Source organism: Puma concolor, chromosome A2 (genome assembly GCF_028749965.1).
Source record: "Puma concolor isolate L17-30 chromosome A2, mPumCon1.1.hap2, whole genome shotgun sequence".
Taxonomy (NCBI): Eukaryota; Metazoa; Chordata; class Mammalia; order Carnivora; family Felidae; genus Puma; species Puma concolor.
This window is the reverse complement of record NC_141668.1, coordinates 158379374-158405154: the sequence shown is the minus strand read 5'-3', so window position 1 is coordinate 158405154 and position 25781 is coordinate 158379374. Positions and strand designations below refer to the sequence as shown.

Genomic DNA, 25781 nt, shown 5'->3' with positions numbered 1-25781 from the left:
CCCCACCCTCGCCGCCCCCCCTGCCCAGCCCCCAACCCCAAGGCACATCCGCCAACCGCCCCCTTCCCCCACCAGCCCTCCCGGAGTGTTTTTCTTCCCTCCTCCTGGGTGTTTTGGTTTCGGGCCCCGGAGCGGCCGGCCGCGTAACAGGCGGTTCCCGCCGGCAGGGTCAGCCCAGGGCTGGCGGGGAGCCAGGAGCAGCGCCAGGGCCAGGGTTTGCCCCCCCAAGGCGGTCAGCCAGTTCCGTTTTCCTCTCCCCCTGTCCCCCCCCCCCCCAAAACCCATGTCCCGCTGGCTCCACCTGGACAGCGGGGCCCAGCGTGGTCGCGGCCCCCATCTGTGGCCACGGGGGCCCCCTCGCTGGATGCGGGCGGGTGACTCCGGGCGGGGTTTCCCGCGTCCTTGCCAAGGTTCCGTGCGCTCTGTTCGTTATTAAACATTGATGGAGGCTGCAGGGTGCGGGCCCAAGAGGCCTCCCGGTTGGGGGAACGAGGGCAGGGCGCAGACGCCCCAACCCCAGTGGGGTGGGGGGGTGTTCCGGCCAGGACCCGAGGGAGGGGCTGGGGGCAGGAGGATGGGACAAGTGCCTGGAAGGCCGGGAGAATTCTTAGCTATGACACCTAATCACAAGCAACCAAAGGAATACGTAAATTGGTCTCCATCAAATTAAAAAGAAAAACAAGGGGCGCCTGGGTGGCGCAGTCGGTTAAGCGTCCGACTTCAGCCAGGTCACGATCTCGCGGTCCGTGAGTTCGAGTCCCGCGTCGGGCTCTGGGCTGATGGCTCGGAGCCTGGAGCCTGTTTCCGATTCTGTGTCTCCCTCTCTCTCTGCCCCTCCCCCGTTCATGCTCTGTATCTCTCTGTCCCAAAAATAAATAAAAATGTTGAAAAAAAATTTAAAAAAAAAAGAAAAAAAAGAAAAAAAAAAAGAAAAACAACAAAAATTGACCAAGGTCATTCCTAAGAAAGTTGAAGAGGCAGGGGCGCCTGGGTGGCTCAGTCGGTTAAGCATCCGACTTTGGCTCAGGTCATGATCTTGCGGTTTGTGAGTTCCAGCCCCGTGTTGACAGCCTGGAGCTTGCTTCAGGTTCTGTGTCCTCCCCACCCCCACCCCCACACCCCGCTTGTGCTCTGTCTCTCTCTCTCTCTGTCTTTCAAAACTGAATAAACATTAAAAAAAATTCTAAAAAGAAAGTTGAAAAGGCAACCCACAGAATGGAAGGAGAATTATCTGCAAATCTTGTATCTGACAAGGGATCGATATCCAGAATATATGAAGCACTCTTACAACTCAAAAGGAAACAAATAGCCCGATTAAAAAATAAGGAAAAGAGGGACTTAATGTGACAGCCTGTCAACATTTGAAGATATTGGTACTTGATATCCTGTTAAGGAAAACGTGCCTCCGAATTTTAAGCTGGAGGGTCACTGGAACAACTTTTCGAAGAGAATCACAACTATGTGATTTTTTTAGATTTTCAGTACATACTAAGAATTGTGTACAAACTGAATTGTCTGTACTGACCCTCAGAACAACCAATGAAAACTCAATTATGAAAAAAAATATGGAAAGCATTCAAATAGATGTTTCTCCGAGGAAGGTCTATAAATGGCCAATAAGCACATGAAAAAGCTCAGAAAGAAAGAAAGAAAGAAAGAAAGAACAAATGAAAGAAAGAAAGGAGGGAGGGAGAGAGGAATGAAAGGGAGGAAGGAAGGAAGGAAGGAAGGAAGGAAGGAAGGAAGGAAGGAAGGAAGGTGAGTGAATAAATACACGGGGATAACGTCCATGCGATGGAATATTACTCAGCCATCGTAAAGGAATGGAGTTCGGACACACGCTACAACACGGATGAAGCTCTGAGACATTTATGCTGAGTTTCTTTCGCTGAAGAACACACACGGGAGGCCACGTGTCGTATGATCCCGTTTATATGAAATGTCCAAAGAGACAGATCCATAGAGAGACAGAGAGCAGATTGGCGGGAAGACAGAGAGCCGGGGGGCTGGGGGAGGGCGGGGGAGGGGAGGGGGAGTGACCGCTCACGGGCACAAGGTTTCCTTTGGAGGTGATGGAAATGTTCTGGAATTAGACAAAGGTGACGATCGCGCAGTATTGCGAAGGCACCAAGCACCACGGAATTAATTGTTCGTTTTACAAGGGTGATCTGTATGGTGTGTGGACATCTCTTAAAAAAAAAACACTGACAAACAGAAAAAGGAGGAAGGAACAAAGGCACACAGCTGGGGGAAGGGCCAAGGGCCTGGCGTCTGCAGGGTGAGGGCGGTTAAGCGCGAGCGGCCTGGCCACGGCTGTCCTGCGTCATCCCTACGGCCCAGGGTCCTCGGGGGCCACTGATAACCTCAGCCCTATCCTGGCTCAAGGGAGGAGACAGAGAGACAACATCTCTTCCTGACCAAGTGCAGAGGCCCCTGGAGAAACGGAGGAGGGAGGGATCTGGGGAGGTAAACTGAGGCAGCCTATCTCCCTAATGGAGACATGCTTCCTGACTCGAGGCGGAAGCCATGATGAAAGGGAGTCAGATCAAGAGAGACAGAGACAGCGGAGAGGGAGCGAGAGGGGGCCAAGGGCTCTGGAGAGGCCGCCTTATCCATTTTCCAGACCAGGACGCTGAGGCTAGCAAGGCTGAGTTGTCTGCTCCTCTGAACAGTAGCAGGACTCGTGCATCAGGTCTCAACCATCCTGCTCCAGGACACCATCCCCCAGCCTGAGAGTAAAACCCATAGGCCCCAGGAGGCAGTAACCTCTATCCCCCCCCCCCCCCCCCACGCCCTCACTCCCCCATCAACCACGCCTGCCTCAGGGCCTTTGCTCTCTCCCTTGTGCTGGCCTCTCTTCACCACTTGACCCTGGTATCACTGCTTCCAGGAAGCCCTCCCTTACCCACTGTTCGCACTTTCACTAGTCGCCGTCACTGTGTCGGGTTTATTATAAGTGCCTGCGTGACGATCACGTGACCATCTGCCTTCCCCACCGCGCCAGAAGCCCCTCGTGACAGAACCAATTCTGACCTGCGCAGGATAGGGCTTGGCACACAGTAGGTGCTCAACGCGGACTTCGCAAATCAACGGATGAATACAGATGTGAAACGGGGTCTGCTACAGTCCTGACTGCCAGAGCTGCTGGGAGGAGCTGAGGGCTGGGCATTCAGAGGACCCCAGAATAACGGGTACACAGTGGGCACTCAATAAACACCGGGCTGGGGCTCTGCTAAGCAGGGTGGTCCAACCCAGTGAGGTAGGGACCCCAAACCAGTGCTCTGAACCCTTTCCTATTATGCACACAGGCAAACAGGAACCCAGAGAGGCACCTCCTATAGGTCATTTCCTAGCAGCAGAAACAACTCAAAGTACTGTCAACAAAAAGGGAACCTGATGGAGGGGGAAAAAAAAAAAAAATCCCAAGCTGGTGGGCTTCAGGCACGGCTGGATCCAGAGACAAGGGAGCCATCTCACTGGGCTGCTGTCCTCCCTGAAAGCTTCTCTCCCAAGGCAGTTTCAGCCTTCCCCATCCCCCCCCCCCCCACCCTGTGGAAGCAGGGTGTCCACTCTCCCCATTCTACAGCAAGAAAATTCCAGATGGTGCTCAATAAATGTCCAACTCCTACTCCTTGGACCCAGGGAGGCTGTGCCTCGGTATGGGTTTGTTAACTCCTGGGGCCACCAAACAGGGTGGGTCCAGGACTGGGGCAGCCCCTATGGGGGCGTTTAGTTACCTGGAGGCTTCACTGTGAGGGGTAGGGGTGGGTATCGGGTTCTGGACTTGAGAAGGTAGCTTTGAGCTGCGGCCCAGGTCCCTCTGGTCTTTTTTATGAGGCCGCTGACCCGGCATCCCTTGCTGTCTGCCCACCTGGTCTTGCCACCAAGGAAGGAGGAGCACTGATTCATAAAGGAAGGCATGCCTGGATGGGAGGTGGCACATCCACGGGAGGGAGCATGCGTACAACGGTGAACCGTCTCTCGCAGCAGGAGTACGGGGTGGGGGTGGGGGTGGGGGCAAGGCTTCTGTTCTCCCGTCTAGATGCATAGATGGAAAACTGGGGCGCCCCCCAGGGGGCGGGGCCTGAGCCTCTCCCCTCCCTGGGGCGTTACGGAGCCAGACCTTTCTGCCCCAGAAGCTTCCTGTCCTTTTGCCACAAAATCCAGGGGTTCTGGGTTCTAATCTCCTCCCCTTCCCCCTCCCCGCCCTCCCTTAAAACCGTTAAAGTCTGTTTTGCAAACTCCGTGGCAGGGGAGGGGGCGGGGAGGGGGCAGGGGAGGCCCGCGAGGGCCGAGAGACACGGGCTGGTGTTGCCACCTGGTGGCCACGGGGGAATCCGAGACGACGGGAGGAGCTCGGGTGGGGAGGGACGGAAAGAGGGCAGATTCAGGGTCCGAATGGGGCGGTGGGGGGGGGGGGGGGCCTGCGGAGGGTTGAGGGCGAAGAGAAAGGAGGAACCCCAAGCGCTGACCCTGGGCGGAGGGCGAATCGACCCCTAAGAGGGGTGGAGCTGGGGGAAGGAACCATGGCTCCTGATTTCAGGGGACCCGCTCCCCCTCGGGCTGTCCCTCCCCTTGCCCAGTCCTGATCTGGTAGAGTTCGGAGTGATCATCCAGTTGTGTCTCATTTATGAAAACGGAAGGCTCATTTATTCAGCCATAAGCCCCCTTCCCCACCCCACAGCTCTGTGAGTTCAGTATTATCCTCACCCCCATTCTACAGGGGAGGAGACTGAGGCTGAGGAGGGGCCATCACTTCCTTCAGAATGATTAGAGCCCCCCCCCCCCCTTGTTTTCCCCACCACTAGATCCTCAGAGCCTGGACACCCGGCAGCGCCGCAGGAACTCTGTGCCCAGACTACCCATCAAGTGCTCCTGGGACAAGACGTCCAGCCTCGGGTCCTAGGATCAGCATGAGCCCCCCCCCCCCCCCCCAGCCTATTTAACACCGAAAAGTTCTGTCCCTTCCCCCATGGATGTCTTGGGGGGTAGCAGCTTCCATTTTCTGGCGCTTTCTAGAGTTCCCACCAGAGGACATGTTGCAAGACTTGCTAGACAGAGTCAGTGGGGGGGGGGGGGGGGGGCGGGGAGGGTGGTGGCATCAGAGCCTTGAGGGTGGAAATGGGGTCTGGGTCACCTGGCCCAGGTTTGACTCCCACCAGTGCTGTGTAGCTTCAGCCTAGCCACTTGCCCTCTCTGAGCCTCAGTGGCCGTGTCTGTAAGATAGAACAGCCATGTAGCTCTCAAGGTGGTTGTGGGGGTTCAGGACATCGCGGGAGTGTCTAGACAGAATAAGCTGGGTATGCAATGTTTGCTTAATAACCGGCTGTCTTCAGGCTTCCTGCCTGAAGGACGACTTTCCCCTCTGTCCTCAGGCCTCCAGGCCGGTGTGCGAAGGGCCACTGAATACGGGAGTCTGTATTAGGTCTCCCAAGAGCAGTGAGAGTCCAGCCGCCTGGGCAGGGCTGCCCTCCAGACCATCCTGCCTTCCCGGCTCCGGAGTCTGAGCCTCAGGGTGTCCTCGCACCTGTCTCCTGTCCTCCGAGGGCAGCTCCGTGTCCAAGGCCAGCTCAGGAGTGCCCTGAAGCAGCCGTGTCTTCTCCTTGAGATGCCCGGGCGTGTCCAGGTCCGTTCCCTCACCTTTTTCCCAGGACACGTTCACCACCAGGGCCTCTTTTTGGTACACCTCCTCTGGGAAGTCTGCCGGGCTTGTCCACTGCCAAGCCTAGATAGGAAGGGTGGGCCTGAGGCTGTGGGCAGCGCCCTATTTCCTATCCACACGGGGAGTGGATCGTGCTCCTGCTGGCTTAATTCTCTAAAATCCTGAGACCAATTCGAGGATCAGCTCTAAATCAGTGACCCCCCCCCCCCCCGCATTCGGCATCCCCTTGGGAAGTCTTCCCCGGCCCCCCATTTCTCTTTGGGAAATTGTTCCTCTTCTCACTGTTGATGTGATTGGGCAGGCAGGGCAGTGTCCCCACCCCAATTTGAGTGATGGACATGTGACCTGGCCCAGCCAATCAGAGCACTCTAGCCCCTGACTCCATGAGCATGTGGCCCAAGCTGGGCCAATCAGTGATAGCCCTGAGACTTTTGCTGAAGTGAATGGGGAAAACAGCACCTGCTTCCACTGGGGAAAGACTGCGCCTGGCTGGGAGGGAAGACTGCGGGCAGAACAGCAGCCCAGACAAATGGATGTTCAGTGTCGGGATTCCTAGATCTAGCCATGCCTGAAGACCACCATCCAAGGAATCCTCCCCTTACCCCCCCCCCCCACCTCCACCCACACTGGGTTCTTCTGTTGTTTCTGCTGCTAGGAAACGACCCACAGGAGGTTCCTCTCTGGGCCTCTGCTTGTCAGTGTGAAATAGGACGGGTTTTTGGAATCCCTGTGTCAGTGGTTAGGGGAGGATAAAATGAGTGAAGGCATGGCCATTACTCTGTAGAACGCCAGCCCAGAGTATAGACCCAATAAATAAGACCTTAAATCAGAAAAGGAGTGCCCTTACCTGCTTCCCCTGGCTGCTATGGAACTCGACCACAGTGCTGGCACAGGGTGTGGGCAGAGGCGGGCACAGATACCGCGCAGCCCTGGGGAGGGAAGGGAGCTGGTCGGAGGAGCAGTGTTTCTATCCGTTCTTACTTTTTCATTGTTCTGTCTTATTTTGTTCATCTCCACTAGGTTATAAAGGGAGAACTGATGTGGATTGGGGGGGGGGGGAGGCGGGCATCTGACAGACTTTGTTTCAAATCCCAGCTCAGCCCCCACCGCTGGATACTTTGGACCTGACTCTCTGAGCCTCAGTTTCCTCATCTGTAAACTGGGCACCAATACCTACTATTGCCATTATGGACCATCTTGGGGGAGATGGTGTAAGTTACCTGTTCAGGCCGAGGTACCCAAGGACGCCCAGGAGAAGGATGCTCAGGAAGCTCCCCAGAGACGCGAGGAGTACGGACAAATCGAAGTGGGAAACCTGGACTTCTGGGAGTGGGAGAGGTTGGGTTGGGGGAGGGACACCTCCTGCCTCTTACTGGGAAGGGAGGTGGGAGAGCTGGACCCTCCATCAACTCGCTGCTGACCATGGCATGCCATGGGTCCCTCTGTGCCTCAGTTTCCTCATACGTGAAGCCGGAGACCGGGGAACCCACTTGCCCTGTGTCTGCGGGACAAAGGCCTGGCCCGCCGCGCCCAGGACACCGTGGCTCCAAGTGCCCGCAGGTTGTGCCCATGTGGTTGCTCCCCTGGACCCAGACCTGCCACCCCACGCAAGGACTGACTGCCTGGTTCTCTTGGGACCAGATTTCACCGTAAGGACAACAGGCAGCGACTATGGCAGGAACAGGGATCATTTGATTTCCAAATTTCTTCCAGCCACACACCCCAGGACAACAGAGCCCGCCTCCTTATCTTTGCGATAAGAGAGACACTCATTCATTCACATTCACTCACTCAATAAATAGCCCCCTGCCCCCTCTACCTCCCCTGGAGCCCCCAGGCTGGAGGGGGGGGGGGTGGTGGGACAGAGCCTGGGACACAGACACCCTCCCTCACCCACTCCCAAGATGTCAGGCCAGGAAGGAAGGGCAGTAACAGCTAGGGGGGCAGGGGGCGGGGTGGGCACCCAGAGGAAAGCGTGGAAGGCTTCCTGGAGGAGGAAGCTTATGAGCTGAGTTTTGGAGGATGGAAAGGAGTTAGCGGGAAGCACAGACATTCCGGGCAGAGGCGCCTGCACTGGCAAGGCAACAGGAGTGTGAGAGAAGGTTCCGGAAGGGAAAAAACGCAAGAAGAGGTGGGAAGAGAGTGAGGTGGGACTTCCTCCTGAGGGTGATGCACTGGGGGCAGGGGCAGGGCCAGGGCGGGGCGGCTGGGGGAGGCTTGGGCCGGGGCAGTGCATGCTGGGTAAATACCCAGGCCCTGCCCTCCTACTCACCAAAGCTGAATGGCTGGGGTTGGCTCCAGGCGCCCTGCAGCGTCACTGTGTCTGCTCGAACCTGCACGGTATAGGCTGTGCCAGCCCGAAGGCCACCAAGGGTGACCTCGGTCTCCGTGGGCTTCACAGACAGCTCTGTGGGAGGGAGGCAGGCGTGGGTTCCTAGACTGCCTTTACTCCCATCGGGCGATGGGATGCCAGGGGCCTGGCTGGGCAGCGACACCCTAGGAGTGGCAATGGGGACTCAAGGCGTTTTGCTGAAAACTCTTAATGCACCCACGCACCTCAGCTTATTTGGAGGAATCTTCGTCACCAAAATATTTAGCGAATGGTGCTATTTTTCTCAAATCCGGACCTCTGCAGGCTCCTTGCTCCGTCCCCTGCCCAGACCCACCTGCCTTTTCCTCCAAGCTCCTTAGAGACGCCAGGTTCTGTTACACCTCAGGGCCTTTGCACGGACAGTCCCCCCCTCCTCTACTTTGTTCACCCTTTCCCCGGATATCCGCGTGGTTTCCTCCCTCTCCTCCTTAAAAACACTTTTTCGGGACGCCCCGGGGGCTCAGTCGGTTAAGCGTCCGACTTCGGCTCAGGTCATGATCTCGCGGTCTGTGAGTCCGAGCCCCACGTCAGACTCTGTGCTGACAGCTCAGAGCCTGGAGCCTGCTTCGGATTCTGTCTCTCTCTCTCTCTGCCCCTCCCCAGCTTGTGCTCTCTCTCTCTCTCTCTCTCTCTCAAAATAAATAAAAATCTTAAAAAAAATAAAATAAAGCCCTCGATAAAAATCCTCACGATGAGAATACCGCTGCCGGCCGTTACCAAGAAGAAAAAAAATCCTAGAAGCCTCAGTCGATATTCTTTGTGTATATTCAAGATAGAATATTCTTCAAACGGAATTTGGGGGGAACGGGTAAATGTGGCCAACGGGTGGTTCGTGCGCTAATCTTCAGCAACCTGACTTTTGGCAGATGGGTTTTCGGTAATGGCCGCTGCCAGCTACGCCGCCCCGAATAAGCCACCGAACCCCACTCGGCCTCATTTACCCCCTCTAAGCAATGGGTGGCCAGGCTGATGGCAGGTGTCTTTGATACCTGGGTGTCCCCCCTGCCCCCGGGACATCTCTGCCTTGACCGGTGAGTGCTAGGTGCTTGGTGGGAAGGCAAGACACGAAGAGGCAGGTCTCGCTGGCCCGGCCTGTTGCTGCAGGAGGTGGGGGGTGTGAGGCCGTATCGGAAAGGCCGTGTTCCCCGCGTGGAAGAGGGGGCCCCCGGGGTGTGGAAACGATAGGAACCTCCGGCCCTAGTGAGACTTGCCTGGCGTGTTCTCACTTCTTCCCCTCCTAAGGGGCGAGAAGGGGCACCTGACTGAGCCCAAGTCCAGGCTTCCTTAACCCTTGGGCGGGAATCCCGCTGCAGGCCTCAGTGTTCCCATCTGTGAAATGGGGACAGCTGCTGATTCACAGGAGGGGCTGCCACTCACACACGGGGTATGTTGTGGGCACACGGCTGCTGCCCCCTGGGGGCCTGGAAAGGGCCGTCGAGACTCGGAGCCCATCTCCTGGGTTGTGGGTGGGAAAACCAAGGCCCAGAGAGGGGCAGGGAGGTGCTCGGGGTCCCGCAGCCAGGCAGACCTCAATCCCAGACCCCTTCTCCCCGCAGCCAGACCCGCGCTGCCTCACGTACTGGACATCTGGCCTCCATCCTTCTCCTGGCAGAGCACGACGTACTCCTTCAGGACGCCAGGGCAAGCGCTCAGCACGGAGGGTGCCCACTCCACAGTCACGGAGTCCTGGCTGAGCCTTTTCACCAGCACGTGTTGTGGGCTTCCGGCCCCCGGGGCTGCAACCGTGGCCATGGTCAGTTCCAGGAGTACCGGCTGAACCCTTCCCTCCCGCGTGCCCAGCCTGGCCCCGCGCAGAGACCCACGCGGGTGACCTTGGCGGCAGAGTTGACCGGGCCTGGGTTCGAGTCCTGGCTCCCCGACCAGGCGCCATCATTTCTCTTCTCTGCGCCTCACTTTATTGAATCTATAAAATGGGGCGAGGGGCGCCTGGGTGGCGCAGTCGGTTAAGCGTCCGACTTCAGCCAGGTCACGATCTCGCGGTCCGTGAGTTCGAGCCCCGCGTCAGGCTCTGGGCTGATGGCTCAGAGCCTGGAGCCTGTTTCCGATTCTGTGTCTCCCTCTCTCTCTGCCCCTGCCCCGTTCATGCTCTGTCTCTCTCTGTCCCAAAAATAAAAATAAAACGTTAAAAAAAAAAAAAATGGGGCGAGGCCGCTCGGGGCGTCTACAGGAACCCCCTTCTGCGTGTCTGGCTTCTGGCCAAGGCCTGGCCCGGAGTAAGTGCCCCTGAATGTTCTTTCCGTCCTCCTCACGCCCAAGGCCGCTGCCCAGCCCTCCGGAGGGACCACCCCGTAGGTCTGGGCTACTCACCGTGGCCCCCGAAGTGGTAGGTGGACAAGACCGTGGACCACGAGGTGGGCTTCTGTGGGTGTGCGGACGCGAAGATCGTGATGCGGTAACACATCTTCTGCTCCAGCGCCCCGGATGCCCTGCTCCAGCTGTAGGTTGCTGGAAGGATTGGCCCGGGCCAGGCCAGTAAACAGGTTGTATTTCCCTCCACATCTCGGCGCTGGCTGTGCCTCGTGCCGGGAACTCCCAGAGAGCGCTCCTGCTCATGCTTCAAAACCCTCGCACCAATGTCCCCTCTTCCAGGATCCCTTCCTTATCCCCCCACAGCCCGTCCCCGCCCCCCTCCAGCCCAGCCCTTCCTCTACAGGGCCTGGTGTGCCTGTCCCCAGCTCTGTCTCCCCAGTCTGCGGACTCCTCACGGGCCAGTCTGAGGCTGAGGTTCCTGGCGGAGGCCAGGCCCAGGGTAGGAAGTGGGAGGGAGGACGCGAGGTTGCCGGGGCCATGAGCCCTCCCCGTTTTCCTCCGGAGGCCTCATTAAATTTGCCACCAGTATCTTGCTAGCTGCACCTTCTCTGGCACGGGTGAATGTTTAACAGGCACCCTGGGATGTGAGACTCATTACCTACTGGGGCGCGATCTGCCCAGGGCTAAGTAAGCCCTGATGCCCCAGGAGCCTGGCAGGGAGCTCCCGACCAGCATGGGGGGGAGGGTCCAAGTCTCAGCCTGGCTCCCACCTCTGGGGGACGTCGGGTAAGCAGCCAGGCCTCTCTCGGCCTCACACAACGCACACGCACGGCCCATAGAGGTCTGACCCGACCAGGAGCTCTAAGGCAGAGGCGGAGGCGGGGCATTACGGTACCCATTCCAGTAGGGTCCCGATCCTGGGGTGGAGTCAGGGTGCAGGTGGTCAGGCTCCTGTCCTGGCCCCGGGGCTGCCACTCGATGCAGTAGGTCATGTCCGGGGCCCAGGCTGGCCAACGCATGATGGTCCCGTTGGCGCCGGCGCTGATATTCAGAACCCCTGGTTTTGGAAGGAGCGGAGAGAGCCACGTGAGAACAGGTGCCCCCTTCTCTCACCAGTCCGAGGCTCCCGTAGCCCGGTGCCATCCTCTGGCCAAACCCTAACCCCTCGGGGCCGCGGGTATCTGCGCCTGGCTCTGTCTCCTCACACTGGGGGCCACCGGGCTGGGAGCCGGGCCCAGGGGCTGTTTGCATAAGTTCGGTCATTTCCAGGTCTGACCATGAGTTCCCTGCCAAGACGCCCACCGTCTGCAACGCCTGTACTGATTTCCTGCGCGCGCGCGCGCGCACACACACACACACACACACACACACACACACGCATGCGCACCCCTCCCCTTCCCGCCCCGCCAGCCCGGGGAGCATCTCTTGTTCCAGCAGATGTCTGGCCACCCACCTCCTGCCTCACCCAGTGACGGGTGGGTGTGGTGCCGGATGGGCCTCCTGGCCTGGGCACAAGGACACATCCACTCAGCTCCCGGCTCATCTCTCCCACTCCCTACCGCAAGGGCGTCTGCAACAACCTTGGGGAGGTGGGCACGACTTCTAATTCCGGGGTCCACAACTAGCACGTATTGAGCGCCGACTATATGCGCTGGGCCCGTGTGAGGGCTTTGCTATACCCTTCGCTACCAAGGGGGACCGTGATCACCCCACTAACACAGACTCGGAGGCTCAGGGAGGGAGAGCCACTGGCCCAAGGTCACACAGCGGGGCCATGACCCAAACCAGGCCGGGAGCTGACCGGCTCGCTGCTGTGCGAGTGGCTTCACCCATCTGAGCCTCAGTCGTGTCATCTCTGAAATGGGCATCATCGTAACAGCCCTGTGCTCACAGGGTTGCCGGGTGGCTCGGTGGGGCCGGGACCGGGGTGTGAGTGAGGCAACGATCGGGCACAAAATGTGAGGCACTGAAGAACTCAGTCGTCAAGGTAAATGTTGTTTTAAATGCGATATTTAAAAAAAAAAAAAATCAAGGGCACCTGGGTGGCTCAGTCGTTTAAGCGTCCAGCTGGGGTCATGCTCTCACGGTTCGTGGCTTCGAGCCCCGGATCAGGCTCTGTGCTGTCAGCTCAGAGCCTGGAACCTGCTTCAGATTCTGTGTCTCCCTCTCTCTCTGCCCCTCCCCCACTCGTGCTCTCTCTCTCTCTCTCTCTCTCTCTCTCTCTCTCTTAAAAATAAGTCAATAAAACATTAAAAATAAAATAAAATATAAATAAAGCTAAAGAAGTCAAAACATGAACGGAAAAGTATGTGATGGGCACAATTTACAATCGCCAAAAGGTGGAAACAGCCCAAGTGTTCATCCGCGGATGAACAGGTCAATGCGCCGGGGTCCCGGCCACGCGATAGAATATTCCTCGGTCATAAAAAGGAAACGTGGATGAACTTGGAAAACGTTATGCTGGTGAAAGAAGCCAGATACAAGAGGCCACGTGGTGTGTGACCCCGTTTCCGTGAAATCTATAGAGACAGAAAGCGGGTTAGTGGTTGCCAAGGGCTGGGGAGAAGGGGGATGGGGAGTGACGACTGATGGGCACGGGGTCTGCCTTTGAGGGTGATAGAAATGTTCTGGAACCGGACAGAGGTGACGGTTGCACATCACTGTGAATGTCCTAAATGCCACTGAATCGCACCTGTTAAAGTGGCTGGTGTTGCTACGCGAATTTCACCTCAATAAAATATGTGTGTGCGCATACGTGCCCGTATACATAAATATAAATCTTGATTTGTTTCATCATATGCATAAATACATGTACATATTTAATTATGTATATGTATACATAATGAACAAACATCAAGATTTTTATTTTATGCTGAGAGAGAGGGGGGGCGCAAGCGAGAGAGAGGGAGAGACAGGAAGACAGAGGGAGAAGCGGGGCTCCCCCGAAGCGGGGCTGGAGCTCCCCTGCTGCGGAACTCGAACTCACGAACCTGCGAGATCATGACCTGAGCCGAAGTCAGATGCTTCATGACTAAGCCACCCAGGCGCCCCAGATATCAAGATTTTAAGTGAAGATAGGATCAATCCTGTGCCCGCCTCGCCCACCACACCCTGATCTCACCCTGGTCCCGGTACAACTTTATTTACAAAAACAGGTGGTTGGTCTGGGCTGTACTTTGCCAGCTAGAGTTTTGTTGTTTGCTCGTTTGCTTTAAATACTGCGTTGTAACATGACATGCCCTAGTTGATTTTGACACGTTCCTAAATTCGACACCCCCTTCACTTTGTGCCTCACCTGCCTCCCCGCTCCCCCCCCCCCCCCCCCGGCCCCCCTGCCTGGCGGAGGCTCAGAGTAGGTTCTCAGATCCCAGAGGCCCTCCCGCAGCCCTCCCCGGCCAGAGGAGACACCTGGGTGGGTGTGGGCATGGGCAGGAATGTGCCACGTCTGGTTGGGGCCGGGGCCGAAGCGATTCTGGGAGACGACAGCCAGGTCATAGGCGGCGCCGGAGATATTGATGAACCTTCTCAGCTGCAAGGTCTTTGTGGCCTTGGGCTTACACGGGCAGGACAGCATGTGCAGGTGGACACGGTAGGTCACCTCCCCGCCAGACTTGGACCTGAGGCAGCCTTCTGGAAGCTCAAGCTGGGGCAGCTGTGGGGAGTGTGAGAGACGGCTTGCTTGCGGAGGCCTGACCCCGGTCATCATCCCCAGGGTGCGGCCCCGGGCAGACTCATCCATGGGCCAGGGCCTGTGCCAAAAATTAAAACAAAACAACACAACCAGCCCCCGCCCCCTGTCCCCCAAAAAGAAACCCTCCGTGCTGCCAGGGCGGTTGGAAGATAGCCATTCATGTCCAGTGCATGTTGGTCTGAGGGGGAAATAATTTGGCGAAACTCACAGAGAGCCAGGGAAAAAAATGTTTTCGTTTTCTGGGGTTTTTTTGGTGGGTTTTTTTTTTTTTTTCCATCTTTGGAAAAGCCTGGAAATTTTTCCTAAGAAAAGGAATTCGAATGAGAGGAAAGCCAGGAAGTGAAAGAGCTTTACTGCAGCCTTTACCGCGACAGCCCAGTCCGTTAGGGAGCTGGCCGCGTTAATTATGGTGAAGCCAGGCGGCGCAACATTTGGTGGTTTTGCACCCTGACTTGGCCAGGAGAGTTTCCCTCTGTGCCTCAGTTTCCTTCCCTGTAAAATGGGGGTTAATTAGAGTGCTCTTAACGGGTTGTTTATTATCTCCCATCTAGACTGGGGGTTAATTAGAGTGCTCTTAACGGGTTGTTTATTATCTCCCATCTAGACTGGGGGTTAATTAGACTGCTTTTAACGGGTTGTTTATTATCTCCCATCTAGACTGACATGGCCGACCCCTGGCCTGCCGGCTTGCACCCCAGCCCCTCACAATCTGGCCCCCACCTGGCAGCCAGGGGAAGTCTACGAACACCTGAACCCCGCCATATCCCTCCTCTGCTCACATACCCTCCATTGCTCCCAATTACCCTGCAGAGTTAAACCCACGGTCCTTGCCACCTCCATGGCTCTTCCCCATGTCCTACTCGTGACCCGACTCCAGCCTCTTTCTTGTCTCCTTCTGCCCATCCCAGGCCACCCTACAGCCCTGTGCCGGCCCATTACCTGCCCATCCAGAGTCACCTGCCTCTTCCCGTCTGGGCGGAGTGCCCCCACCGAGAACCTCCAGCTGGGCTGTGGGAGACGTTCTGCAATGAATGGGATGGGCAAGACAGTGACGCTGGGGGCGTTCCCTTGCCGGCCGCCACCCACAGACCCCCGATGGGGACCCCCCCCCCCGCCCCGCCTTGAAACACAGGATTCCCATGGGATGTTAGTTTGCAAAATCTGAAAACATGGAGATCTAGTCTCCAACAACGTGACTATACTTAACGCTAGAAAACTACACTTTGAAATGGCTAAAATGATGTGCTTTTTACCACACATTTTTTTTTTAACGTTTATTTATTTTTGGGACAGAGAGAGACAGAGCATGAACGGGGGAGGGGCAGAGAGAGGGAGACACAGAATCTGAAACAGGCTCCAGGCTCTGAGCCGTCAGCCCAGAGCCCGACGCGGGGCTCGAACTCACGGACCGCGAGATCGTGACCTGGCTGAAGTCGGAAGCTTAACCGACTGCGCCACCCAGGCGCCCCTCCACTGCCGCATTTCTACTGCCTGCCCTGGTTCCTGTGACTCTAGGTGCTCTCACCAGGCGGGACACACACGGGGCTGCTCCAACTGCTCCAGGGATCTCCTGGGGCTCCCGGCCTGAGCCTCCGCCTCCGCAGCTGGAATTCCTGGGCTGCGTCCATCTGCAGGGGGCAGAGGCATGACTCTGGCAAGAAACAGGTCAGACATCAAGCTGAAGGGCTGTCCCACACCTGGGGGTGCCCCGGGGCTTGACACTTAGCCGTCATACACTTTTTTTTTTTTAATATTTTAACGTTTGTTTTTTAAGACAGAGAGACAGAGCACAAGTGTGGGGGGAGGGGCAGAGAGAGAGGGAGACACAGAATCGGAAGCAGGCTCCAGGCTCTGAGCTGTCAGCACAGAGCCCGACGCGGGGCTCGAACCCACAAACCGCGAGATCATGACCTGAGCTGGAGTCAGATGCTTGACCGACTAAGCCACCCGGGCGCCCCAGTCGTCATACATTTATTGAGTGCCAGCTGTGTGCTGGGCCCTAGGGACACTGTGGGAATAGGCCAGGGCCTGTCCCCTTGGGGCTTCAAGATCACCCATTCTTCTGGGGCGCGTGGGTGGCTCAGTCGGTTAAGTGGCCGACTTGGGCTCAGGTCATGATCTCGCGGTCGAGCTCCACGTCTGACTCTGTGCTGACAGCTCAGAGCCTGGAGCCTGTTTCCGATTCTGTGTCTCCCTCTCTCTGACCCTCCCCCGTTCATGCTTTGTCTCTCTCTGTCTCAAAAATAAATAAACGTTAAATAAAATAAAATAAAATAAAATAAAATAAAATAAAATAAAATAAAATAAAATAAAATAAATAAAAAATTTAAAAAAAAAGATCACCCATTCTGCCCCTGCCCTAGGTCAGAGTCCTGGCAAGGCCACCCATGGGGATGTGCCCCTGATCAATGGCTTCTCGCCCCTCAGGCTGTTTCCTCACCTGTGAACTGGGAATAATCCAATACTGAACTACAGGGTGGGCCAGGAAGCACACAGAGAATTTAGCACTGGGCCTGGCACCCAGTGGGTGCTCAATTAACGCTAGCTTGCTGCAGCTGTTGTTATATTATTCTCACCGAAGCCAGCATCATCCTGACGTCCACAGTGGCCCTAGGACAAGATCATATATATATACATATATATATACACATATATACATATACACATATATATGTATATATACGTATATATACATATACACATATATATGTATATATACGTATATATACATATACACATATACACATATATATAATATATACATATATACACACATATATACACATATATACATATATATATATACACACACATACACACACACACACACATATGAATGAACCTGTGGCCATTTCGGTGTTGAGAAATATTAGCTCTTTTCCTTGTAAACAATTATTTTAGGGGCACCTGAGTGGCTCAGTCGGTTAAGCGTCCGACTTCGGCTCAGGTCATGATCTCACGGTCCGTGAGTTCGAGCCCCGCGTCAGGCTCTGGGCTGATGGCTCGGAGCCTGGAGCCTGTTTCCGATTCTGTGTCTCCCTCTCTCTCTGCCCCTCCCCCGTTCATGCTCTGTCTCTCTCTGTCCCCAAAATAAATAAAAAATGTTGAAAAAAAAAATTAAAAAAAAAAAAGAATGTGAGATATTAACATGTAGGGAAGCTGGGTGGAGTTTCTGTGGGAGTTGTTGGCTTCCTGGAAACTTTACGGAGAATCTAAGATTCTTCTAAAATCAAAAGTTTACTGAAAAGATTTCAGGAGGCAGGGGCGCCAGGGTGGCTCAGTTGGTTAAGCGTCCAACTCTTAATTTCGGCTCAGTTCACGATCTCGCGGTTCGTAGGTTCGAGCCCCGCATCGGGATCTCTGCTGACAGCTCAGAGCTTAGAGCCTGCCTTCAGACTCTGTGTCTTGCTCTCTCTCTCTGCCCCTCCCCTGCTTGCGCTCGCTCTCTCTCTCTCTCTCTCTCTCAAAAAAAAAAAAAAAAAGAAAGAAAAGGAAAAAAGAAAAAAAGAAAAAATCTTAACAAAAATTACTTTAGGTGGCAAAACCTGTATGTCTATGGTGTTGGGGGTCAGGAAAGCCAGATTTAGGACACAGCCTGGCCCACACTTCCCGGTGTGATGCTGAGAGTCCCCCAACATCCCAAGCTTCAGTTCCCTCCTCTGCTAAGGTGCTCAGGGGGCTGGAAATAAAACAGAGAGACACGCCTTTCGCCATCAGAGGCCCCATACCACTGCCTCTGACTGATCCCGTTGACCTGATGGCATAACAGAGACTCAGAGGGGCCCAACATTGGGAGGGATGGCGGGGCTGACGCTGAGGTGGCTCCCTGACCTCAAGATGCTCCCAGTCTGAGGGAGGAGGAGACGCCATAATTCAGAGGCTGGAGGTCTCTGTCTCTCCCAAACTAGGGGCTTCTTCTTCTTCTTTTTTTTTTTTTTAAGTTTATTTATTTTGAGAGAAAGAGAGAGAGAGATGGAGAAAGCACGAACAGGGCAGGGACAGAGAGAGAGAGGGAGAGAGAAAATCCCCAACAGCCTCCATGCTGTCAGCGGAGATCCCACAAACCGTGAGATCGTGACCTGAGCTGAGATCAAAGTGTTGGGACGCTTAACCGACGGAGCCACCCAGGTGCCCCCCAGACTAGAGACTTCCTGGGCGCTAAGCAAGGGCTGAGATTTCTGGCAGGCCCAGCTGGCTCTGCCCCGGGATGGGGGGAAACAGCAGGGGCGGCAGAGGGTAGCCAAAGAAAATGAATGAAGGTCCAAAAAAGTCATACAGAGAAACAACCTAAGGGTCCGACGATGGATGAATGAAAAAAAACCAAAAACAAAACCAAAATCAGGTGGTATATATACAATGGACTATCACTCAGCCGTACAAGAAGGAAATCTTGCCGTCTGTGACGACATGAATGGGGGAGTGTATTATGCTAAGTGTAAAAGCATCTCTCACCCACGTGGAATCTAGAGCAAAACCACCCGGAAACGTGTGGATACAGAGAACTGATTGGTGGTTGCCAGAGGCAGGGGTGGGCGGTGCGTGACATGGGTGAAGGTGGTCAAAAGGGACAAACTTCATTTGTAAAAGCAGTCAGTCCTGGGGATGTCATGTCCAGCTCGGTGACTGTAGCTAATCATACTGCCTGATGGGGGCGCCTGGGTGGCTCAGTCGGTGACCCGTCCGCCGTCGTCGGCTCAAGGCATGATCTCCGAGTTCGTGAGTTCGAGCCCCGTGTCAGGCTCTGGGCTGCCAGCTCAGAACCTGGAGTCTGCTTGGGCATCTGTGGCTCCCTCTCCCTCTGCCCCTCCCCGCTGGCACTCTCTGTCTCAAAAATAAGTAAACATTTAAAAAATAATAACAATAATAACACGGTGTGGTGTATTTGAAAGTTCCTGGGAGAGTAGATCTTCCAAAGGTCTTAGGACAAGAAAAAAGGTTTATAACTTCGTGTGATCATCTCACAATATGTATATAAATATCAAATAAGTATGTTGAACACCTGAAACCTATATAATGTTATATGTCAATTATATCGAAGAAGAAGAAGAAGAAGAAGAAGAAGAAGAAGAAGAAGAAGAAGAAGAAAAGGAGGAAGAGGAGGAGGAGGAGGAGGAGGAGGAGGGAAGGGAGGAGTGGAAGCGGAAGGGCAGCTTCCTGGAGAGGCGGCCCTGGAGCTGGACCCTGAAGGTGGGCTGGATTCTCATGTGCTCAGATAGAAAGGAAAGCATACAGATGGAGAAGACTGCGTGGGTAAAGGCAGAGTCTGGAAATGCCGGGCATGAGCAGAGACTAACAGCCATTCAGGAGGGGACCAGAGGAAGCACGAGGCAGGTGAGGGTACCTAGGGCCAGCCGAGGAAAGGATGCCCTCCTGAGGGTAATAGGGAGCCATGGAAGGTGTGCGAGCGAGGGAGGTCACGACGAGAGCTGAGTGTCAAGGAGACTCCAGAGGCTAGAAACAAGGCAAGAGTGGAGGCCAGGTAGGAGGGGGGAAGGGTGTAGAGACGGTGAAACTGATTTGGGGGATGGAGCTGCCCCGGGGAGAGGCCTGTGTTCTCCCCCCGCCCGGAGAATAAACTCACCAGCTTCCAAAGGCTGCCGGCTGTCCGGTGCCGGAACTGGACCTCGGCGCCATCCTGGCGGGCTGGGGTCTCCCACTTCATGAGCAGCCGCCCCGCGGAGCCAGACACCTTGATGTCTCCCAGCAGCGGTGGGTCGTATTTAACTGGAAGCAGAGATGGGGTTTGGGGAGGGGGCCAGCATATGCGTGAGTTACTGGTCCTGAAAATTTCAGAACATCCGTCCCACCCAGCCCAGGGTAACTGACTAAGCCCCCAGTATGTGAATCGGGGAAACCCTTACATGCTCCGTCTAAGCCTGGGAGGGAAATATCAATACCCCTTAGAGCAACGCTATAGTGAGACAGGCGCTTTTGTAAGCTGCTGACGGGGAGGGTCGTTGGCAATCTATTTTTCTAGAGGACGATTAGGGAAATCTTACTAATTTTTTAGACCCTGACCCAAAGAGAGACGTCTATCGTTCTTTCTGCATCTTGGTCACACCATGCCTGATTCTACCTCAGGGCCTTTGCACTTGCCGTCGCTCTCATGTCCTCCACCTGGAACACACTTTTCTACGCTTTATTCCTGTTGGATCTTTTTTTTTTTTTTTTTAATCCTTCCGGGCTCAGCTTGAGCCGGAAGCCTCCTTGGCCTCCCAGCGGTATCTCCTCGTATGTCATAATCATGCCTTGTTCATCAACCCCACTTGATTCTGGGCTCCACGAAGGCAGAGAGAGGCAGGGCCACGAGTACAGTGAAGCAAGAAAGGCAAGGGTGTACAAAGACACGGTCGGATCCTGTCTTTAATTAACTAATTAATTTATGAGTTTAGAGGGGTTTTGTTTGTTTGTTTGTTTTTGAGAGAGAGAGTATGAGCAGGGGAGGGGCAGAGAGAGGGACAGAGAGAATCTTAGGCAGCCCAGCGCTTAGGCAGCCTGACGTAGGACTCCATCTCAGGACTGTGAGATCATGACCTGAGCCAAAATCAAGAGTCGGACGCTTAACCGACTGAGCATATTTTAAAACGCGATTATTTTAAAACCGACCCCATATTTTAAAACGCGGTATTTTGTTCACCGTGGATTTTTTCTTCCCATGAATTTTGATTTTTAAAAATATTGCATTACCGTAGCATTTATATCGACTAGCGAGGTTTGGGGCACCCCTTGGAAATGTTGTGCCCCAGGCGGGTTCCCTTCTCACCTCACCCTAGTCCCAGCTCCGAGCTGCAGACTTTGGTGGCCTCGCTCGTGTCCCTGTGACTCAGCGGTAGCACACGGTGGGAACTCAGCAACGATACGTCAAAGTGTATGTGGTTGAGTCGTGAAAACAGACATAGAGGACCCAACGGGGTCCCAGCAGCCTTCACCCAGAAGCCACCTAAGTGCCCGGCAGGTGGGGATTGGCGAGGGGACCATAAAAAACTGCCATGTCTCACGATAGCGTGTGATGTGAAAACAGCTGGCGTTATTGAGCCGCTGGCCGGAATCCCCCCCAGGTCCAGGCTCAGGGACCGGAGGCTTCTCTGGGTGACGAAAGGGCCGCGGGGAGGAGGAGGAGGAGGAGAACAGGGTACTGACCTGAGCTATGAAGCATCAGGGTGACCTTGGGTGACTTCTCTGTCCGGTTCCCGGCTCGAGATTCGACCCAGAGGGTGACGGCCTGCAGCACAGATATGCCGTCCTGGTCGGAGAACTGCACCTTGGTGGCCGAGCCCGCGGCAAAGTAGCAACAGCGCCCGGACCTGAGGCTGGGGAGGGAGAGTGCTGGTGCTCAGTCTGGGGGTCCTCGGGACCCCCAGGGTGCCTCGGCAGAAGGTGTGAGTCGCATCCCAGCATCTTCTTCTGCCCCCTTTGCTCCCCCTCCGCGGCCTGGGGACTCCGTGGGGATCAGCCTGGAACCGAGGGGTTGGGTGGGTGTGTGTGTGTGTGTGTGTGTGTGTGTGTGTGTGTGTGTGTGTGTGTGTGTTTGTGTCCCGGAATCTCGCGAGATGGGCTGCCACAGGAGGAAGGAAGATGGGAATGAATGAATGGGAGGGTGGACGAGTGAGTGAGAGGGTGGGGACGAGGGGCTAGAGGGACGCCCACCCACGCTGACGCCCCCCACCCCACCCCCCACCCGCCACAACATAGAGAGTCCCAGCCCTCTCTTCTCACATGAGAAACTGAGCCTCCCGAAAGGAGCCTGACAAGGTCACACATCTGAGAGCGGGAGCCAGGGTGGGGTGATGAATGAGGGTCTGGGAACTGGGGCAGGGTCCTCACCAGCACCTCAGGAAGTGGCTGACCCCAGCCGAGGGGCCCTCGTACCGCCAGGAGCATTCATAACCGGCGCTGAATATCCGGTAGCAGGTCAGGTCCTTGGGGCCTGAAGCCGAGCCTAGAGGAGATACCAGAGGTTTGGGAATGGACCAAGAATCGGGAGGGGCCCCTCCTTGCTGACGCACCCTCAGGGTAAATCTTTGTGACATTTAAGGAACCCGCTCCCAGCCCCCTCCCTGTGCCCTTTTCTCCTGTCTCCTGCCGTCTCCTGTGCTCACCCCCCTCCGGCCACACCAGTGGACTCCTCACCAGCCCTCAAACACACCAAGCTTACTCCCACCACAGGGCCTTTGCACACGCGGGGCCAGCTGCCTAGAATGCTTTCCCCCCAGATCTTGACATTCCAGTTTCTCCTTCAGGGTCACCTCCTTGACCACCAGGCAACCTGAAACAGCCCCTTCCTTCATCCCCCACCTCCTCTGGTTTCTCATAGCACATCCTAGGATGCCGTCCATGTACGTGTTTGGCAGTTGGGGTCACGGCCGATTCTTTCATGCCTAGAACTGTGTCCGCACACAGTGGGTGCTCAGTGACTATTTCTCGCACAAAAGAGCGGATGAAGAGCCTGTTCAATGGCAGGCCCTTATTGGGGTGCATCGCAAGCACACATGTTCAGCAATGCCTGCCTCCGGGGAGCCCCAAAATGTCTCACGGCTGCTTAGCCCCCCCACGCTGAACAGACACAGAAACCAAGTCTGCGACCCTGCGAGGGAGGAGACGAGGCTCAGAGAGGCAAGCGACTGATCCAGGACGCCCGAGCTTGGTGAGGATAGGACAGTAGGCCTTCTGGTCACTCCCAAGACCTCAGGCCGGCCTCAAACTTTGGCTGGGCAGGAGAGAGCTGAGGGACCGGCCCCCAGGGATGGGCCAGTCAGAGCCCCGCATGCCCTCTCCCCACAGCGCAGAACTGTTCCAGACCTGAGTCTGTATCCGGATACGGTGGGTCCTGAAAACAGCACCCGCTCGTGCTGCAGGCTTCGGCTGCAAAGGCAACAAAGAGATCATGACATTCCCAGAGTTCAACTGCATGGGAGAGGGGCTCAGGCCGGGGGCTCGCCAAGTCACCATCCACCCACCTCTCCACGTTCCCATAAACGGATCCGCCCACCCGCCCTGCCGTCCCTCCACACGTCCAATCCTCTGCCCATCCATCCACCCGCTGGTTCATCCACGCGTCAACCTCTCAGGCTGCTTTTCCCAGGGTCCCCTGGACCCCTCCCCGTCTCTGATCTCCAGCCCTGCCTGACCCCTGAAGGCCCTGAAACCCTGCCGCTGCTGTTTCCAGAGAGGGAAACTGAGGCACAGAGAGGCAAAGGGGTGGCCTGAGGTCACACAGCAGCAACAGCTGAACCGGAATTAGAGGTCAAACCCAGCCATCTGCAGGGGTCTGGGCTCCTTCCCATCTGATTCCCCAAGACGGAGAGAGTCTATGAGTATATATAAGGTAGGAATATACCATATACTACAAACATAATCAGTTACCCTGTATATCACTTATATACATATTTGTTCTTTACCCTTTTCTTAGCATTTCTTTTTATTTATTTACTTATTTAAAAGGTTTTATTTATTTTTGAGACAGAGGCGTGAGCGGGGGAAGGGCAGAGAGAGAGGGGGACAGAGGATCCAAAGCAGGCTCTGGATGACAGCCGAGACGCCCACACGGGGCTCGAACCCACGAACCGTGAGACCATGACATGAGCCAAAGTCAGGCGCTTAACCGCCTGAGCCACCCAGGCGCCCCATCCTTTTCTTAGCATTTCTCACAGAACTCTGGGAAGTGGGAAAGATTCAGGGGTTCGGCCCATTCCACAGAAGACAACATCAAGACCGGAGGGAGGATGCCCAAGTTGGACCCCGGAAGGTATGATCAGCGATCTCCCATTTGAGAGAGGGAAAGACTGAGGCCCAGAGACGCAGAACCCACCCCAGAAACCCAGATCCACGGCCTTTCACACACACGTCTCCCAGCAAAGAGCCACCTTGTCAGGGTGGAGCACTCACCGCCCTGCCCTGGAAGCAGGAGCAGAAGGAGGGGGACCAGCCTGGTCAACAACTGCCCCATGAAGTCCATGCAGAGGCCTGCAGCCCCAGATGAGCTTCTGTGTTGCTGGCGAGGCCCAGCCACCCTGTCCTCGCCCTGGAACACATTGAAGCTGAGCAAGAAAGAATGCTAAAAAGATTAAAAAAAAAAAAAAAAGTTAGGTGTCATGGCCCCTCCTGGCATAAGTCAAACTGAAAGAGAAACCCAGGAAGTCAGCTCGGTGATGGTGGCCTCATCCCAGCCACAGAGCCACCCGTGGGGCCAGTCTGACCCAGGGCCTTAGATCTCAGGGTCTCTTCCGACCCGAGAAAGACCCAAGCAGGACACCGGGTGCCAGCCTCATGAGGGGGCAGCTCTGGGCCCTTGCCCTGGTCTCTGGCCCTCTCTAGCCAACTTCTGAGACTCGGGTGCCAAATGGGAGCCCAGGGTTCTTGGATGTCTGAGTTCACTCTCCCAACAAGTCATTCTGAAGTGTTTGCTGTACCTTACCCCTCCCCCCCCCCCCGCACCCTCCCCTCCCCCGCCGCAGTAAATGCCCACCTCCCCGTTTCTCAGACTCTGGTCTCAGGGCACCCTGGGTCCCGGCTCCTAAAGAGCCCCTTTGCTTCCTTCAGACGAAGCGTTTTCTCTTCTCCGTGTCTGTTTCTTTGGCATCTGGGGGTCTCATTTTCTGAGTCTTTCTCCCCACTGTCAAAAGAGGCCCAGGATGTCCATGGAGAAGCACTGATTCATGCTACAAAGCGGGTGAATCTCAAACACATCGTGCTGAGTGAAAACAGCCAGACGCAGCAGCCCACGTGTTGTATGATTCCATGTATATAAAATGTCCAGAGCAAAAAAAAAAAAAAATTAAAAATTAAAAATTAAAAAATAAAAAATAAAATGTCCAGAGCAGGCAGATTCGAAGAGACAGAAAGATTAGTGGTTGCCAGCGGCTGGGGGGGGGGGGCTGGGGAGTGACTGCTAATGGGGACGAGCTTCCCCTTGGGGTGGGGAGAACGTTCTGGAACTAGACAGAGGTGACGGTTGCAAAACGCAGTGAATGCTCTAAATGCCACTGAACTGTGTATTTTAAACTGGTTACTTTTATGTCATGTGATTTTTCACCTACAAAAAAAAAAAAAAAAAATGTTCACGGAACCGTGGGAGACGGAGGAGCATATGGTGAGGGTCTGTCTTGGAAGAGCATCTGGGGAAACTGAGGCCCAGGTGGGCCAGGAGGAGGCCCATTCTCGGAGAAGCCCTGTCCCCGGTTGGGGGTGGGGGGGCAGCTGGGCCGGTCAGGGTCAGGCGCCCGGGAGGCCATGAGGTCAGAGCCATGGGAACAAAGAAACAGTGTCCCAGGCCTGGCACAGTGGGGACGGGGACCCCGTGACCCCGCACAGAGCAGCCTTCACTGGCAATAGGGCCAGGCCAGGCCAGGGGGTGGAGTGGGCTGCAGGACTGATGTGTGAGGCCTGGGGGAGGGGCAGAGACAGAGAGAGACAGAGACAGATTGAGAGAAACATAAGGAAACGACCTCCCCTCGAGGAGCCTGAGACCCCACCCGAGGAGACACCATCATGGGCCCCATTTCACAGATGGAGACACTGAGCCCAGAGGCCTCAGCTGCCTGTGAACAGATGGATTCAGAGAGAGTCCCCTCCCCTCCCCACTGCCCAGTGGGGCTGAGCGGTGAGTGGGGAGTGAGCCTCATGCCCCAGGGCTGCCCCATCACCGAGGTCGGCCCTTCCAGGCCTCAGCTACCCCATCTGCAAAATAGGCTGGGCTCCCAGCAGATCGTGCCCACCAGACAGCCAGCGTAATTAATCATTGTTTGGGGGGCCTCCAGTGGCCTCTGCTCTTGTCACAGCTCCTTCCC

The 25781-nt window shown here is 55.6% G+C and overlaps 1 protein-coding gene across 2 annotated transcripts; it reads right to left on the bottom strand.

Moving 5' to 3' along the window:
- Positions 1-5072: 5072 nt before the first annotated feature.
- On the bottom strand, positions 5073-24069 carry IL12RB1 (interleukin 12 receptor subunit beta 1). Of its 2 annotated transcripts, XM_086698627.1 has the most exons (16): positions 23881-24068; positions 22795-22857; positions 21820-21934; positions 21136-21305; positions 19577-19719; positions 16572-16605; positions 15521-15646; positions 14935-15017; positions 13713-13956; positions 11200-11361; positions 10362-10499; positions 9614-9769; positions 7935-8069; positions 6883-6985; positions 6510-6591; positions 5073-5725 (listed from the first exon to the last, which is right to left on the bottom strand). In XM_086698627.1, exons 1-16 carry the CDS (start codon positions 23948-23950, stop codon positions 5372-5374), a joined length of 2178 nt encoding a protein of 725 aa, XP_086554753.1. In that variant the 5' UTR covers positions 23951-24068; the 3' UTR covers positions 5073-5371. The 2 variants fall into 2 exon arrangements, with proteins under 2 accessions (XP_086554753.1, XP_086554754.1); XM_086698628.1 differs by lacking the exon at positions 6883-6985 and having other exon boundaries at positions 5516-5725; positions 23881-24069.
- Between the last annotated feature and the right edge of the window lie 1712 nt (positions 24070-25781).